Source organism: Colias philodice, chromosome 1, assembly GCF_061535455.1.
Source record: "Colias philodice isolate Cphi_HAF_F1 chromosome 1, ilColPhil1 Martin Lab GWU primary, whole genome shotgun sequence".
In the NCBI taxonomy this organism is placed as follows: Eukaryota; Metazoa; Arthropoda; class Insecta; order Lepidoptera; family Pieridae; genus Colias; species Colias philodice.
In genome coordinates this window covers 12,584,689-12,602,171 of record NC_143086.1, presented here as the reverse complement: position 1 = coordinate 12,602,171, position 17,483 = coordinate 12,584,689, and the positions used below count along the sequence as shown (strand labels likewise).

The following is a 17,483-nucleotide window of genomic DNA, read 5'->3' as shown; positions in this document are numbered from 1 at the left end:
TCATATAATATGTATTTTTTTGATTGCAAATTTTTAAGCATAAATCTATCATTTAATGTGTATTTTTTATTTATTTTTTACTCTGTTGTATGTTTTAGAAATTCGACGCCAAATACACATAAAATTTCATCAAAGTAAGGCTATTTTAACTTAGATTTTCTTTGAATTTTTGAATAAAAGTACTTAAATTGCCTCGAACATATTTTAGGATGTCTCATTGTCTTTACTGTTGTAGGTATATTTTATATGAAAACTTCTTCTGGCTTCTTCTTCTTCTTCTTCTTCATTGGCTATTAAACAAACTGGACAATGAATATCAATAAATTGTCTGGAGCATATTTTAGATATTGAATGAATCTTTAATTTAAGATAATAAAACACATTGTTACTAATTTAGTTTTGTTAAACGAGAAAATCCATATGGACTCTGAAATCATCGCGGTATGAATTTATATTCCTTAGTTCTTTTACTTTTGGCTAATTTCACTTAAATGAAGTCTGAGGTAACTGGGAAGCCCCACCCAGTTTTGGTGATTTTATTATTACTACCATAAGAAACGCATAAAATGTCTACTATTCAGTAATAATTTAATTATTCGAATCGATTAGGTACCAAATGATTCGTTTTAAGTTTTTATGTGGATTAGTTTAAAAATAGATATATATATATACAATATGTATATTAGTGTTTAATAATATTATAAGATAAAACTACTAAATATTAATGGATCCATGTGATCAATGATTATTAGATATTATAAAAGTTCCATTATTAAAATTATTTTTTCTAATAATTAATTGGTATTGTTGTAACTATCTGCCTGTAAAGTAGGAATATATTTTAAATTTAACATGGTCTATTGCACTTATAAATGCATACATCCTAATTGCAGCCACTATAAAAATACTAGGTATCAATTAACCCTGCTACTATGCTTAGTCTAATAATTGTAATTGAATAATATATTTTAGATATATTATTATAATACATATACATTTTAACATTTATATGGATTTCGATAATATAGATTGTAGAAGATAGCTTAGTGAAGGTGCGTGAATTAAAAGACTTGTGCATTCCATAATAAATATGAAAAAAATCGTTAATCGATTACAGTAGGTATGTATAAGAAAGAGTGGATGCCGTATAATTCATAAAAGTAGTGGAAGACAATATTATAGAGATTAAAATTTCTAGTCCTAGATACACGGCTACCAAATGCTTCAAAGAAATTTCGTAATTTGTACGGTGTACCGATAAAAAGAAATCTACTAATGCAGCCCGCCCATCTGGGACTTTTTTGAAATCACAATCACGAGAAAACAAGAAAATCTGTACCTAGGCAGAGTTTCAAAGAAATGTCTTCCTACTTAGTTTGTAAAGAAATTTTTGAAACTATACACATATATATTAACCGAGACGAAAGGAAAAGCGGTCTACAATGCTGATCAATTATGGGGATATTGTAGGTTTTCTGAGCTCAGTGCTAAAGAAGTCAGGACACTCCGGCGTTGCGGGTTTACTCCGAGGTTCTCCCAATTGATCCATGACAATCTAGCAGTTAAATCTGAAACAATTTATCATACTGTATTAGGAAATTAAGACATTCGATCGAAATATTTGTCAGAAATACAAGAAGAGCTTAAAACTTCAGGTGTGATTTTCTTAAACAAATAATTTACTTACCGCTCGTATTCCAATGAGCTCGATCTGCTTTGATCTCGCCTCGGAGACATTTCTCTACGTAAGTCAACGGGTCGTAGTCTGCATCTAAAACCTGTAAAAAATATATTATTAAACTATCTATGTCTTCCCTTCTATGCCTTTAATAATTAATGGATATTTTTTTTGTTTTATTTAGGTTATTTGATCCCTGTAAAATGTCTGCTCGTAAGACGTAAATGTATGGGCGAAAGAAAATAAAAGCACAGGTCAGGTAGATTTTCTATCAGTTTTTAATACGTAAATTATTTTGCATAACCAATGATTGGATCGTATTCTAAAAACACTTCATAAATTTCGCCATGTTTCAACCCTATATTAGTCCACCTTATAAATCCACGGTCTATTAGGTATATCCGTGTTTATCTATTTATTTAACACAAAACTTCGAGACCATCATTGAGCTTACAAAAGCAAGCCAAATAACCGATCTAATGCGAATCCAATAAAACAAAGCAAACCTACCTCTCGCAACAAAGCGATGTAAGCGATAGCGAGGCGAAGCGTGTCGATCTTGCTGAGCCGCTTCTCATAGGGGAAGGTAGGCACGTGCACCCGCAGTTCGTCGAACGCCGAGTTTATACTGCTAAAGACACAACGCCACAAATACGTTTTAGTAGTTCCTCAGTCTGGGATTTTTAATTTATCTCATAATAGAAAATATTGAGCTAAATATTATGTACTATATTGTTAGAATGAAAGAAAGAAAATTATTTAGCACCCAATGACCAGTATGGTGCTATAAGAGCTGTTACTGTTATTGTAGTCCATCAATAAGTACAATCTAGACCAAAATAGTATTATTGACTAGTCACTAGACTAACAAAACAGTCTATAGAAACAATGAAAGGATGATAATAGGACTTGTAAAACAATTTCAACAATACTAAACAATTTTCACTTTTCAGTCCGTCGAGTTTACGAAATATAGTTTATAGAAACAATTAATCAATGAAAATACGATCTATTCGTAATACAATTCGCCATTCGGAATAGTACGTATTTTCGTGGTATATTGAACAGTTAGTAGACACACGATTGAAACTCGATTTACACATTTTATCGTAAACACAATTCGGAAAAGCTCTAATTTTCAGTCCGTCGGTTTACGAAATTTATTGCAGGTAGAATGAAAGGATGGAAATGCAATGTATCGTCGAACATGATAGTTTTCGTTTAGGTAGGTAATTGTACGAATAACAGTTATTCTAGGCCAATTCTAGGCTAATATAGACTAGTGACTAGATAAATTAAAATAATGTTCTTAAAAGTAAATAAGCGTAATTTTAAGTGCTTTTCCCCATTAAATATTTATATGTATAGTTCATCAAAGAAGGTATTAGAAATAGAGATGATTTAAAGATGGAAAAATCTTCAAAATATGTAGACTTTCAAAATCATCGCTATTCCTAATTAGAAGGTAATTAATATCTAAATACGTACTAATTAGTTATTCTTTTAACTATATTCTCGATGAGACTTACCAATATTCCAATGAGGCAAACTATAAAAACCTACTATCTATAAACCAAAAGCATTTTTATAGAAGTAACTATTAAAGAAGAATGTAAGAAAGAGTTAAAACCATGCATAATATCACCTGATAGCCATCTTATCTACCACATAAATTCCTTTAAACTGGTTTTATTATTATTATACCATAATCAACACCCAAGTCCCCCTTTAAAAAAGTATATATAAATTCTGTCATATAGAATTCTTCATATTTGCTATTACCTATCGTATAGACTGAACCCATATTTCGATCAGAGTTAATGAAATTCCGTTAATAGTTATCTCGACGACAATGAGGTTTCATCAACGTTCAAAGGGAATCATCCCTAGATATCGAAACCAGCCTGGTGGAGACAATAGATCAGCCAGACAAGACTAATTTGTTATGGCTTTGGCTAATATTTTGTCAACTTAAGCATACCTACCTATAGGAACTATGATACAATTTAAATGTTTCTACTGAGAATAATAAGGTGTACTTATTACGTAAGTATATTTATTTCTGTATGCTTGTTTCCGTTTTACTTTTACGGCAAATCTGATTTATTGGAAACTTTCTCAGCCAAATAACTGATGGTTGTAGGTATGGCAGTTAAAATAAGTAGCTAACAATTAGTAAAAATAATACTATCAATTATTTTGGAAAAATAATTAATTTAAGCGGAATGTCAAACTTTATAATGTTTATTTGGTAGCATAACTGGATATTCCGAAAATTTCATACCAAAATATTATGTTTTAAGTTGTCTGTTCTCCATATTATGAATTGTGTTCTCGAAAAAAAAAAGTAATTTCTATAACTCTTTAAACAACTCATAAAGTTCCTCATCCATTGAATCAAACTTCTCCACCGTTTAAAACCATATTCAAATATTGTTTTATCTCTTTCCATGCAACCATTAATAAGCCAGAAGAAAACATTGGTCACCACCATGTACCACTATTATGTATCAGAATGAAAGCAGTCCACTTCAACAGCTAGCTACAACAAACGACTATAATAATAATTAATCAAGCTAAAAGATACCCATTGGGTCCGGACCTCAGCATTCTCCGTCGTTCCCTCACATTGGCTGCGGCCCTCTGCACGCGGTATGGAGATCCACCGCACTGGTATTCTGAGTCCATTGATGTGTCCAAGAGCCCATCTATATGGAAAAACATACCTTAAAGTTGTACTCAAAACCAGCGCTATATATGGAAAGGAACTAGGTGGTGGTACCCATTAGCATTTATTCATTTACTTAACATAATTCATGAAATAGACGTGAATGAAATAGATATTAGGTATCCTTTTCTACCGATTACAAAATTAAACTAATTAAACAAAAAAATTTGGAAAATCCAAAAGTGCACGCCTCATAATTTTTTTTAATAAATATTTATTAATTATTATTTTTGTTTATTTAATAACAATTAAACCACATCGAATCAGACCCTGAAAAATGAAAGGGTTCTATTCCTGAGCATACTCAAGCGTAAGAGAAAAAAAAAGACTCGATTAGTAAAGTATTTCGGTCGCTATCGTGTTAACAAGAAAAAGGATCCGCACATACAGACACACGGACGTCCAAGACCGAACTTTTTTAAACTGTTTTTTAACTAGTTTAAATAACAAAAATGACATCAAAAATATCATGAACGTTAAAAATAGTGTTTTTTCTTAATATGTGTGTGTATGTATTATCTTACAAGTGCAATGTATGATACATAAAGACATTTTAAGTTTGAAAAATCAGATGTTTTGCGCGAAGTGACAGTAGTACCCACCTCAACGCTTCGCTTAAGAGGCGTGCAATTACACAATATTAAACTTAAAGGAGTTAAGACAAATTTGCAAACGCGCTGCATCTAGATGGCAAAATTTTGTAATACGGAGGAGTGTATACCATTTCTAAAAAAGTATTCATCAAAAACAGGTACATGTAGATAGATATGACTCTAGATCCTTCATTCATCGTACACAACGAAACAATGTTATTTACTATTATGAAATTGATTTATAATTGGGAGCTTATTGATAAAGCTCTGATTTACAACAGAGGATTACTCTCATTGGATCTGTTATCAACAAACATAGGAATTTACAAAGACTAATTGCACAAAAAATATATATTTTGATGAAAACTGTATATACAAAGATCAGAAGACAATGTTTAATTATAAAATATTCTTATTATTTGTTTATTATAACAATAGCGTACCAACTGAAGTTTAGAGTTTTTCTTAGTGTAAGATTATATTTTTTATTATTATACTTACCTATTACCTAATTTAGGTACGTTCTGAAAATAGAGCTAAGTACATTTTATTGCTTTTAAGGAATGAATGTGTAGTGAAAAGTTTTGAAAGTTATGAAACAAATAAAGGCTGCAGACTTGCACAGCTTTGGTCATTGGTGATCTTTTAAAACTCGTAACAAAGCTCAGTAGATAATTGTCTAATAGGTAGGTAAGTTATAATTACAAAAAAACTATCGCATATATCTAAGACAATTTTTAATTGGCTATACCTATAACCATTTCTGATTAGTTTATTGTAAAAGTCAAACGGTTCAAATACGAAACAATAACGCTGACTGTAGATAACAACATTATTTCGATTAGGTAAGAATTAATTATTATTCCATCTTAAAGATACAGTACATACAATATTATTGCATACGTGGCACTTTGCTGTTGCTATCATATTTTAGCATCCTCATTAGTTAATATTTTAAATGAGATACCTAACTACACTGTGCCTAAACAGCACTATTCAGCACTTAACAGTAATATTCCTAAATAGGAAACTAACATTCGCACACTACTTAAAATTATAATTAAAAACTTATCATTACATAGGTATTGGAAGAAAATAATAAATGATTTTAATATTTATTAACAAGAAATTTGATTGTATTTTCTTAGGTTTGCATATTTTTCTCATAACATTGTTTGCACTGAAATATAGACATTTTCGCGATGAGATAGAAATAAATAAAATAATTCTATGACTTTGCATAGCTAAGAAAATAATATGTACCTGTATGTAACTGTCTGGTGTGCTGATGGACGTAGGCCGCTAGCGGCAACTGCAGGCGGCTCCGAGCGGCAGCATACACACACGACGGTAGCTCCGAGGTGATGGACGGCCCCTCGTCATCTGAACCATCCACGTACGTAAACTTCAGCCCCGAATAGTCCAAGCGACGATTCTCACTACAACACGATTGCATACTTTACATACCTATAAAATCAGTGGAAATTCAATACAATACATAAACCCTCGAACACCCACTTCAGCGGCGGCGACGTCGACGAGTCTGCAACTTGCGTTCGAGTTCCCGACATTTCTATGCACGAGCCGACTCTCGTCACTTTCGATGCGAAAAGAGACTGACACGGAACAAAGTTTGAAAATTAATTTTATACCGCAGAGGGTGGCCATTTTGCGTGAATTGCGTCCCCAATGTGTGGGGCGACACGGCCACCCTGCGGACGGAGCCTGTGTCTTACCGGCTTGGTATAAAGTTTAATTTGAGATGTAAATGCGTTTGTGTGTGTGCTGTGTGGATATCAACCCCGAGCGGAGGCGGGGCTTCTGACAATAGGGGTGGTTAGGGGGATGGGCCTAATCGATTTTCTCGACAAATTGGATAAGTATTTCGCTTTTCTTTTCCCGGTAAGTACTGGATTTTCTTTTATATTTTTCTACGACTATCAGCTGTATTTTTATGGAGTCGCATCGAAAGGTTTTACTTTTTGCATTTAGACATTTGATTTTATTATATTATTAGTACCTAATTACTAATTAGTAATCATAAATTATACATTAATACCTAATTATTAAAAAGGGTCAACTCTACACCATATATTACCTACCTAAGTCAAGAATAGTCGCATTTATAGTCAAGTTCGATTGTACAAATAACAAAATATAAATAAATTAGCATCTCTATTGCTTAAGTATTTTAAAAGGAAACAAAAAAGATCACTTAATTAAGTTGACGTTATAAGTTAAAATAAAACAGTTACTTAGATGAGTAGGTAGTAAAAAAGAAAACAAATCCTATTCTTTTTATTTCCAATCCAATAAATCAAGTAAAACTTGAATGGAAATAATAATCGCGTCTAAACAGTGTATTTTAATAAAGGGTGTGGGTGTCCCACTATTGGTATGTAAGTACCTACTTATACTAAGCGCGAAGGGGGTTGTAATTTTGCATGTAACACTGATCATGTAAAAAATACTTTAACAACAAAATTTAGTAAAAACAAAAAAAAATCTATTTTTTCTCCAAATCCATGTTTTCTTCTTAATATATACGGCTTCGCTAATGTGAACATTCTGTCTATGAAAACATTATCTTAAACGATAGTTCACGTGCGGGTGGAAAAATAGGGCGGGTTGCTTGATAAGGGTGTACACATAGTTTTTTAAGAATTCATCTATTTGAAAAAAAAATGCGTCTGGATTTTTATAAGTATTTTTTACGTACTCAGCATATGCAAAACTATACTCCTTTGAGCTTAGTATACCGACGGTGGGACACCCTGTAAAGGCTTTGCCTCCAGTTTACGCACCACTTATCGCGAGAGGAGGCTGTGGATCGATGTGCCGAGTCCCGCCTATAGCTGCGGCTGACAGCCATAAAACGCAGGCCTCGCTTTCAAGGGCCCCTGCAAAATTTTCGGGAATTGTACCTAGAACAAATATTGTGCGAGCTTTTGGCAAGCTAAATAAAGCTACGAGTGTGTTGATATAATTATTTTTACGTAAACATTACAATTACCTATTATTGTGCATCGATCCTATATGTGAATATCTAATGTTCTCATTAATAAACTTTTTTTTATTATATGTATAATGTATTCCGCTGTAATATATTTCTATTGTAATGTTTGAATGTTTCTGTCATAATAGAACTTTGTAAGTACAAGCTAAATAACTTAGACTTAAGATTATCTAAATTCATTCATTCATTCAAATAAAGTAAGGCAAACGATTTTTTAAAGTTCTGTGTTAGATTTGATTCGAGTGAGTTTTATCAAATAAAAAAGGTAGGACGTACCTACAGATTTACGTTGATCGTTAATAGACTATTAGGTATATATTCTGTGTTAATAGTCATAAGACACATAAAGAATCTTATAGTTATAAAAAAAGAAAATTTTTTTAGATTTTAGAAAATCCATACTAATATTATAAATGCGAAAGTAACTCTGTCTGTCTGTCTGTTACTCAATCACGCCTAAACTACTGAACTAATTTGCATGAAATTTGGTATGGAGATATTTTGATACCTTTTATTGCGAAATATGTACCACGGGCGAAGCCGGGGCGGACCACTAGTTGTTGATAATTGTAACTCAAGAGTTGCTCTGATTTGTGGATAGGTGCTGACTTTTGTTTTGTCCACAGTTTTCTCTGGTTATATAATCATTTAAAATTTTTAAAACTAAAGTAAAAAAATGTCTCCGATTGTACCAGAAATAGAAAATATGAAGGTAATAGACATAAAGTAAGGAATCATAAGAACTATCGATTCAAGTGAAACTTAAATCTTTTGTCGGTGGCTCGAACTCATTAAATTTTCCCCTACCAAAAAAGTGCTCAAGGCGTCTAAAGAAGTATACAATCCCAAAAAGCAAATCGGTTTTAGGTTACCTACACTTACAATCATAAAATATTTTCCCAAAAAAAGAATCGACAGGTGGCTACCGAAGCGCCGCTAATTGCAATACGTATGATGTTCCGTTTTCTATTTTGTTCTCGTTAACTATTTTTTACATGATCTGTCAATTCTCATTAAGCAGAAAAACGTGCTCATATTCAATTTTTGCAATCTTTCTATCGAAACGAATATTGTAGAGACTGTTTCATGATTTTCTATTCTGTAAATAATAAAAAAATATATAATCGGTACTATACTGTTCTACACTCTATAACAAACTCTCGACTACAACACACCCCCAAAATACAAACCAGCCAATTTTTTCTCCATAATCGTGTGAACTCTTCTTGCACCCATTACTCTAACCAGCCGTGCAGTGCCTATAAATTAACGCGTCCCGAACTGCAAACAAGTAATTTCGTCGAGTATAATTTGGTGCTAATTCCCATTCGGAAGTCCGTCCCCATTCGACCCTGTAATTGATTTGTCGCGGCGAGGGCTGATGTGACCTGCCAGCGCCACGCGGGCTCCACGTGACCTGCCCCGCCCCCTGGACTTAATAGTTCTGCTACCCTCGCTGATTCTGTTATGATTACATGCTGAAGTGGAGCGGTGATGATGCTTTCAGGACAGTTAGAAGAGATGTGGACAGATATTGATGCATCTTTGGTGATACAATTGAATGTAATAGGGTTTTTTAAACAATTTGTTGTTATGGGGACAATGTGTAATATCAAAACAAGATTTTTCATCCGATATTTGCCATTTCAATACTTCAAAGTGGTGATAGTTCCCATTTCCCACGTAATTCTGTGTTACTATTACTATTACTTAAATATTCTATTCTAGAAGTTGAAACACTGCCTTTTATTAAAAAAGAACTAAGTAGTTTGAAAATAAGAACAAACAATCTAAAAGTAAACATTTATCCAACATTCGCTGCAAAATTTAAATATTAATCAGACCAAACACTTCGCAAAGCAATCATTAATTCCACGCCAAACAATCCAATAGAAGCGCGGATTTTAATCACACCGCAATGCATTTTAATTTTCTCATGAGATTAACCGCGAGACATTCAGCGAACCGCTGCATCGGCTCCAGTTAATTTATTTATTTGGCTGCATATGCTCGCTCGAGATTATCCAGATGCACGTGGTTGCTACGCTTTGTACGAGATTCGGGAGCCACGCGCTCGGCACGCGGCCGCCGCCCGCCGGCCCAAGTGCCCGGAACATGTACCAACGCCTTCGTCAAAACTGTTTTTACGACTCACAACTGCAGTGTTACTCTACACAATTAATTCGCGGTACATATACTTGAATTGTTGGTGTTGGTTGTATTGATCGAGCTGAGAATTGCAGTTTTTGAAGCGGGGATTTGTTTGCTGTGATTTTTTTAAAACTAAGGTTCTTTTTTTAATTCGTGACTGCGACGATAAAACGAAATTATACAAAAATAGTAACTAAAGAGTAATTCACAGGGATCAAATTTTTACATACTACCTTTAAATATTGCATAAAAATTTAGGGGATTGCCAAGACTGGCAGGAATATCTTATTTAAAAGAAAGCAGCCTAATTTTTTTTTTTAGAAAAATGATCTTGATTGCTTATTACACGTAATTTTCTGAATTTAGTGCCGATGTAAGATTATATAAATACATAGGTACAAAAATGAAAAATGTATCTAATAAAAAAATAAAATAAAGACGATTTTCATAATAACTTTAACAAATAAGAATCTTGTCAGCGCTTCAAAACAGCATTGTCAATGGTAGGACACTGAATAGGACTTTTTGTGTACACCCCTGCCCGTATTTGTCTGTCTGTTTGTTGTATTTAAGCATTTATTATACGCAATTATTAACAAGTCGCTCACAGACTCGTGCGATTCATTGTTGCATGCGGTTCTCAAAGTTTACTTTTCAATTTGTGTAAATAATTATTATTTTTAATATCCAGTTATCTATCTATAGGCAATCTATGTTTATTTTTATTTAACTGGCTAAATTATTTGATCAACAAATTAACAAAATAAAATACTTAATATAATTAATTATTTGCTCACTAAGCTATAGTATAGACAGGTAATAATTACTGAGGCATTAAGGTATTTTTACTACATATTTTGTCACGACATACAAATCGAGTCAATATGAATTAAGTTAACTACTGATATCTATACTCTCTATAATATTTATAGTAGCAATTCCAAAAAAGGCAATAGTAAAATATCCGTCAATAGATTGGGAACCTACCGGCTCCCCTTCACACGCCGGGCCAGGGGTTAACCGACGTCACACGAGACGAGTGTACACTGTATGGGAACAACACACAAATTATCCAAAACCAATTGTCTAATGTGTTCACGCCATTTAACTAAACAGATTGTACATCTCGACTGTTTGTTATCCGGTCATTTTGCGTGTAATTTCTGGGTTTTTATTGCCGTAGGTTGCTCGCGATTTTTTTGTGTTATTTAAAATACAAAATTTATAATATTAATTATTAATTACTATGAGCAAATTTAGAATATATTTTGTGGTTAATGGCTACTCTATCCATTTGAATGATTCGAGGATTTAGTATTGAAAACTAAGTAGGTAAGTACCTAATACAGTAATGGTAATGCTAATAGGTACGACCGAAGCATATGTGTGCCCTAAATTGCAAAAAAATGTTTTGATAGGAAATCAATACAGAGTCCGTAAATTTGAATTGGTTTTCATTATAATTGTATTGTTTAAAGCTTTTGACACGGTTACCATTGCTGGTGTCTGCCTGAAACCATCTTTGATTAAAATTTAATTGCATATTACGAACTTATATTCCAGCAAATAAAAATACTCAATGATAAATATTTCATTTCATTTAGGTAGGTACTTAATGAAGTTATGTACAATAGGTATACAATATAGGTACTTGAACTGATAATTTTCTTATCTATGTTTCTATAAAGGTAGGACAATTGTTATGTAAGAGCGTAAAGTGTCCATTGATAACTATGAATTCTAAAAACAAATACAAATCGACAGCAAATTAAGCTTTACAAAATTGACAAGCAATTTATTTATTTTATTTGCAGCCAACAACATGACGCTGAGCTTCATCGCTCCAGCTATGTATTATGCCTTAAACAAAAGCTGTTAAACACAAGTTCATATGGCCCCCGGCTGCGTATTTTACTGAATGCACTGAGCATATTCAGTTTCACTATTTATGTCATACGAGTGTACCGCATGAATGGGTCTGCCGTCTGCAATATCTCATTGAGTAGCCTGTGGATGACATCAATGAGCCAATCTATCTAGGCACTCATCACGCTCGAACTGTTGCCATTCTACGAAATTGGTTCGGCAATTAAGCGAACGTTTACGTAAATTTTGGAATCTCTATCAAAGCGGAACGAGATTGAATACGGAATTTGTGGTCACGTTGTTGCCAATACCGAATACATGCGCCTGTCAAACGTTTGATGGTGCAAAGGATGGATGCAACGTGGTATTGATAGTCTTGTGGTGGGTGGGAGATGCAAACGTGATTGCGTTTGCACGTGGACACAGGACAGTCTAATAAAACAATATGTTTTGATGACACACCAATTCTCTGCTTAAATTAGTTTCCGATTTGAATAATGTTATTTTAATCTTAAATTATTAAATGTGTATGTGTTTTTCAAATACTGCAAAATTCTGATTATGGATCGAGATCAGATGAGTATTATTATTCAGTTTTGCCAGTTGTCACAGAAACAAATAAAAGTAGAAACTATAGATAACATCTTACGTACGAAGATTTAATCTTGATAAATCATGATATAGGTATATCACCTATATCTATATTTTTCTCAGATAAACTTCTACAAAAGGTTAAAGAAAAACACCAAGAACACATAAAACAATTTATTTACACAATTAATCTTAATCTAGTTGTTTTTGCTAGGTTTATCGGGCAGTCTTATTTCTTCCACTGGCAACTGTTCTACACTCGACCTCAACTCCACATACTTGTAACGGAAAGCCATCGCCATGAATATGAACATGTCCACCAACATGAGACCCGCGAACAGGAAGAATTCTTTCCACTGAAATAAAAACAGAATATTAGAAATACTAGACAAGAAAAATAACTACGAACGAAAGATTCGATTTATAAAAGGACCGATCAGCAGTGGCCTGAGCTCAGCGGCTTCCTGCCACTTTAATTAGATCGTCTGTAAACTTGTCTTTAATTACTTTTAACGTGTATTGATTTAACTCGATCATAGGTATAATTAAATTTTTCAGATTGCTTAGATGTTTTACTTACACCTGCTATTTCAAGCGGATAAAACTAGATAATATGAAAATAGCTTGTTACTGAGTGAATGTACCTAATAAAATACATGTATTGCCTTGAACCTAGAGCAAAGGAATTATTTTCAATCCCTCTCGTTCTCCATAAAAAACACCTTCAATACTTTACAACCCACGGGTGGTTTTATGAGGGCCTTCCCAATAATAACAAACCATCCATCCAACTACATACCTGAGCATCCAAAAAGTTCCCTTCCACGATCAGAACCACGATCAAGTTGCCAAACGCCACAGTAAGCAACCAGACCGACTGTAGCACAGACTTCATGCTCGCTGGTGCTTGTGTGAAGGAGAACTCGAGCCCAGTGACCGAGAACATCACTTCGCCCATCGTCATCACTACGTATTGGGGAACTAGCCACAATATGTGGATGCTGTTTGGTGGTGTTATTGTGTGGGCGTCTATTAGCTGGAATTAAAAAAAAATAGTTCTCATATAGATTAAGGCTATAAGTATATATATACTTTTAAGTATGGAGATGGCTATGGGATAGTAAATATAGTGGCGAAAATTTTTTCTTTTAGCTTAGCCTTTCAAATAACAATAATACGTGTGTTAATTTTTCTTATAACCACTGAGCTAATGCATTTTACCAAATAATATAACTAACATTTTACGTTTACGTTAATTTTTTATTGATCTTTAGAAGATAAAGAACACATAAATTAAATCGTTTCTTGGCTTTTTAATCGCAGCATCTTAGCCTAAAGTGGTTTACAAAATATAGAATATGTTTTATAGATTACCTATATACAGTACCTACATAATATGACAGATAAACTACAAATACACTTACGTATCTTCCATCTGGAGCTCCGTAAACATTGAAAGTATACACTGCTCCAGACATAAATTTAAAACTCTCCAGAACTGTTTGTCCGTTTACTATAACGTCATAAGTGCCTTTCCCTATTGTTTTTTGAAACGTGTCGTCAGTCATTACCCTAAATACTGTCCTATTTTTGCTTCTATCAAATATTTGAATAGGGAGGAATCCATACACATTTGATAAAAATCTGAAATGAAAAAAAAATCCATAAAATCTGCTGTGAAATTAATCTAGCCGCTAGCGTAGTTAGCGTTGAATGCAAACAATACTCAATCAGGTTTTTGTTCGAAGTTTATAGTCGAAATATGTTGGTCATTTTTGTATTATTAACAAGTTCGCTATTTTCACAAACATTTTGTAGAGTTGAAGTGAAATTAAGTGATGGGACAGTATATGGAACGACTGAAGCGACGATATTTAAAGGAAGAACTTTTTATGCATTTTATGGAATTCCATATGCACAAGCTCCTATTGGGAAATTAAGGTTCAAGAATCCTGTGCCAATTAAAAAGTGGAAACGACCCATTGATGCTACTAAAGAATACCACAGAGCATGCGCTCAAAGCCACATTGTCCATAAACATGGCATTTATGGAGTAGAAGACTGTTTACACTTGAATATTTATACACCATACCTTCCAAAATACGGATTAAGGACTCCAAAGGCTATTATTGTTTGGATACATGGATACGCCTTCACCTCAAGTTTCAGTCACATACATGGGGCAGATTTTCTTATTGACAACGACGTAATTTTAGTGACTTTAACGCATAGAATATCAGTGTTTGGTTTCTTAAAAGTGGATGATACCGACAACAATACAAATATGGGTCTTAAGGACATAATTATAGGGTTGAAATGGATTAGAAAAAATATAAAACATTTCGGCGGAGACAAAAACAAAATCACAGTTATGAGTAGTGGATCAGCAGCTTCGTTCATATCTTTATTAATGATGACAAAATTTCGGAAGCTTTTTTCTAGAGTAATTCTTCAAAGCGGTAGTATATTTTCACCCTCACTGTTTCAAGGCGACCCTGGCTTCGAGAAGGTTCAGTTAGAAAAAGCATTGAAAATATCTGGGTTTAAGAACATAACTAGTGCCCTGACGAAAGAATTAATATCAAATTCTGCTAAAATATATAATAGTACAAGAACAAGAAACTTTCAAAGACCTATGATACCATTCTTGCCGATAAATGAAACAATATCAAAACAATCATTAATATCTAAACGGACTTTACAAATAATTGAAAATTTAAAACATCTTAAATACATGGACATAATGGTTGGCTTTACGAGTCAAGAAAGTATTACTGAGGTACTACCGTTCATACATAATCCTCAACATATAAAAGAATTCATGCAATTCAAATACTTAGTACCCTTTTCTAGTCCCTGTAGATATGAATATGGATCTAAAAAATATCGAGAAATTGGAGATTTGATACGTACAAAATATTTTCCAAAAGACATCAACGACAACGCTGCATCACTTGAGGGAATGCTAAAATACGTGTCTGATCTACATAAGTATCCAATATATAAATTTATACAAACATATTTGAAATCAACGGAAACTCAATTGTACGTTTATAAGTTTAACTATGTCGGTAACTTTAGTGCTGCAAGAGCTACCTCGATCGGTACCGCTAAGATCAAAATAAAAGGAGCGGCGCAAGGTGATGAAATTTGTTACATCCTTAAATGTGACCCGCTTTGGGAGAGTTACGTAAAAATTAAACAAGATTTACACAATCGAGATAGAATATTTATTACACAAATGGCTGGAATGTGGGCCAATTTTGCCAAAAATGGAGAGCCCACGAGCAAAAACCAGGTTAATACCACCTGGTGGCCGATGACTTTAGGAGACGATAGTTTGTTTCTTCTTGGGAAACATGATAAATTAGTCAATTCTAGACCAGAACGTAAAATGTTCGATTTCTGGGACTCCATATATGAAAAATATTATTCACCGGAGTCGTGCAACAAAGACTATAAAGATGAACTTTAAGAAATCATAAATGGACATTAATAATATTAAATATGGCATGTAAAATGTTATAAGGATAATAACTCGTTTTAAAATAACAAAGGTCAGAAGCCAATTGGTACAACAATGTACTCACCTCACATGAACACCATCTATCGCCTTGTCGTTATTGTCAGTAAAGTTATACATCATGTCTGTTGTAATAAAGAATGAGTTCGCTTTTTTCTCTTCTAACATGAAGTTTCCTTTGTACGCTATGTTTGAGCAATTTGCGTTCCCTTGTCCACTGAGAGAATAAGGTAGTTCTATATAATTTTCAGTTTCAATATCTAATTTCTCGAACATTCCGAGGGGAGGAATGAGGAAGTTTTCCGTTTCATTGGAATGTAGCGTGTGGTTCTGGAGCGTTAATGTGAAATTGCAGTCGAAACCGTTGTATACTCTCAATTGCGATAAACCTTCTGACACTGGTGTTCCATAGGTAGGCTGAAATATTTAAGATTATTAAATAAAGTTTTGGTTTTTGTTTTATTAAGTTTGTTTTATTATATTATCCTTACCAAGAGATTAAGTTCGACGATTCCAGATATGACGAAAGCCGCAGATGCCAGAATTCCTCCCCATATCATTTTGTGCAACGGCTTCCTTATCAGTTTGGCCCAGGTTAGGAAAGGATATATTGCCTACAATCAAATACAACATAGTTTAAAATACTCTTGTACTTTGTCAAAAAATATTAAAAAAAACTTTGCTTTTCAAAGTTATAACATGTGAAAATGATATCATAAGTTATATCATTAGTACGTATAGGTAAGTTAATATGTCTTTTTGTTTATTACGTTATATGGTGAGAAAGGTTTTAGATATAATCTTAGAGAAACAAATTATTAAGACAAAGAAATTGTAATTTCATAAGTCGTAGGCGAAATTCTAGATAATAATAATTAATAGATACCTATAAATTTATAAACACAAATCTCATATTTTACAAGGAAGTCACAGTATTCAAACGTATACGTTATAATAATAGTATACTCACAACTTCAAACAACGGGATGAACACTAAAATCAATAGCGGGTTGAGGACTTGCATCTGATCGGCCTTTAGCGTCCAGCTTCCGATGTCTTGATCCATCCTGTCTGCTTGGAACGTCCATCTTGAACCCTGTTCATTGTATGCATATGTATTGACAACTCAATTAGCTATTATAGTTAGTATTTAGTTATTATAATGTATTCAGATATTTGATATAGCATGAAAAACAAATTTTAAGTAACAGAAAAGGTTTAATGTAACACACAAATTTGTCGAAGAAAAGGGATCTCACATTTTCGTCCATAAAATATTAGATACCCATTAAACTTAAAGCTACAGATCCATACATTTTATAAGAGTAGTTACTGCA

The 17,483-nt window shown here is 33.3% G+C and overlaps 3 protein-coding genes across 4 annotated transcripts in view; 1 reads left to right on the top strand and 2 right to left on the bottom strand.

Moving 5' to 3' along the window:
- Positions 1-1,423: 1,423 nt before the first annotated feature.
- Positions 1,424-6,606, bottom strand: Fer2 (basic helix-loop-helix domain-containing Fer2). Its single transcript, XM_089699595.1, has 6 exons — positions 6,518-6,606; positions 6,263-6,438; positions 4,266-4,386; positions 2,189-2,309; positions 1,688-1,778; positions 1,424-1,568 (listed from the first exon to the last, which is right to left on the bottom strand). Exons 1-6 carry the CDS (start codon positions 6,568-6,570, stop codon positions 1,450-1,452), a joined length of 681 nt encoding a protein of 226 aa, XP_089555721.1. The 5' UTR covers positions 6,571-6,606; the 3' UTR covers positions 1,424-1,449.
- Positions 6,607-12,782: 6,176 nt separating this feature from the next.
- The window catches only part of LOC149491408 (peptide transporter family 1-like), a 28,485-nt gene continuing 23,784 nt past the window's right edge, over positions 12,783-17,483 (bottom strand). For both annotated transcript variants that reach the window (XM_089697581.1, XM_089697587.1), the window contains exons 8-13: positions 17,117-17,242; positions 16,638-16,760; positions 16,214-16,563; positions 14,048-14,267; positions 13,423-13,659; positions 12,783-12,979 (exon numbers count right to left, since the gene is read on the bottom strand). In XM_089697581.1, the coding sequence (XP_089553707.1) occupies positions 12,821-12,979; positions 13,423-13,659; positions 14,048-14,267; positions 16,214-16,563; positions 16,638-16,760; positions 17,117-17,242 (1,215 nt within the window). In that variant the 3' untranslated portion in view covers positions 12,783-12,820. The remainder of the gene's footprint in view (positions 12,980-13,422; positions 13,660-14,047; positions 14,268-16,213; positions 16,564-16,637; positions 16,761-17,116; positions 17,243-17,483) is intronic.
- LOC149491409 (juvenile hormone esterase-like) lies at positions 14,285-16,220 on the top strand. Its single transcript, XM_089697735.1, has one exon. It carries the CDS (start codon positions 14,386-14,388, stop codon positions 16,096-16,098), a length of 1,713 nt encoding a protein of 570 aa, XP_089553861.1. The 5' UTR covers positions 14,285-14,385; the 3' UTR covers positions 16,099-16,220.

Coding starts and splice junctions, on each gene's coding strand:
- Fer2 (XM_089699595.1), bottom strand. CDS start 6,570: ATGTCGGGAACTCGAACGCAAGTTGCAGACTCGTCGACGTCGCCGCCG. Junction 1,779..2,188: donor ACATCGCTTTGTTGCGAGAG/GTAGGTTTGCTT, acceptor TATTTTTTACAG/GTTTTAGATGCAGACTACGA. Junction 1,569..1,687: donor AGCTCATTGGAATACGAGCG/GTAAGTAAATTA, acceptor AAATTGTTTCAG/ATTTAACTGCTAGATTGTCA.
- LOC149491409 (XM_089697735.1), top strand. CDS start 14,386: ATGTTGGTCATTTTTGTATTATTAACAAGTTCGCTATTTTCACAAACA.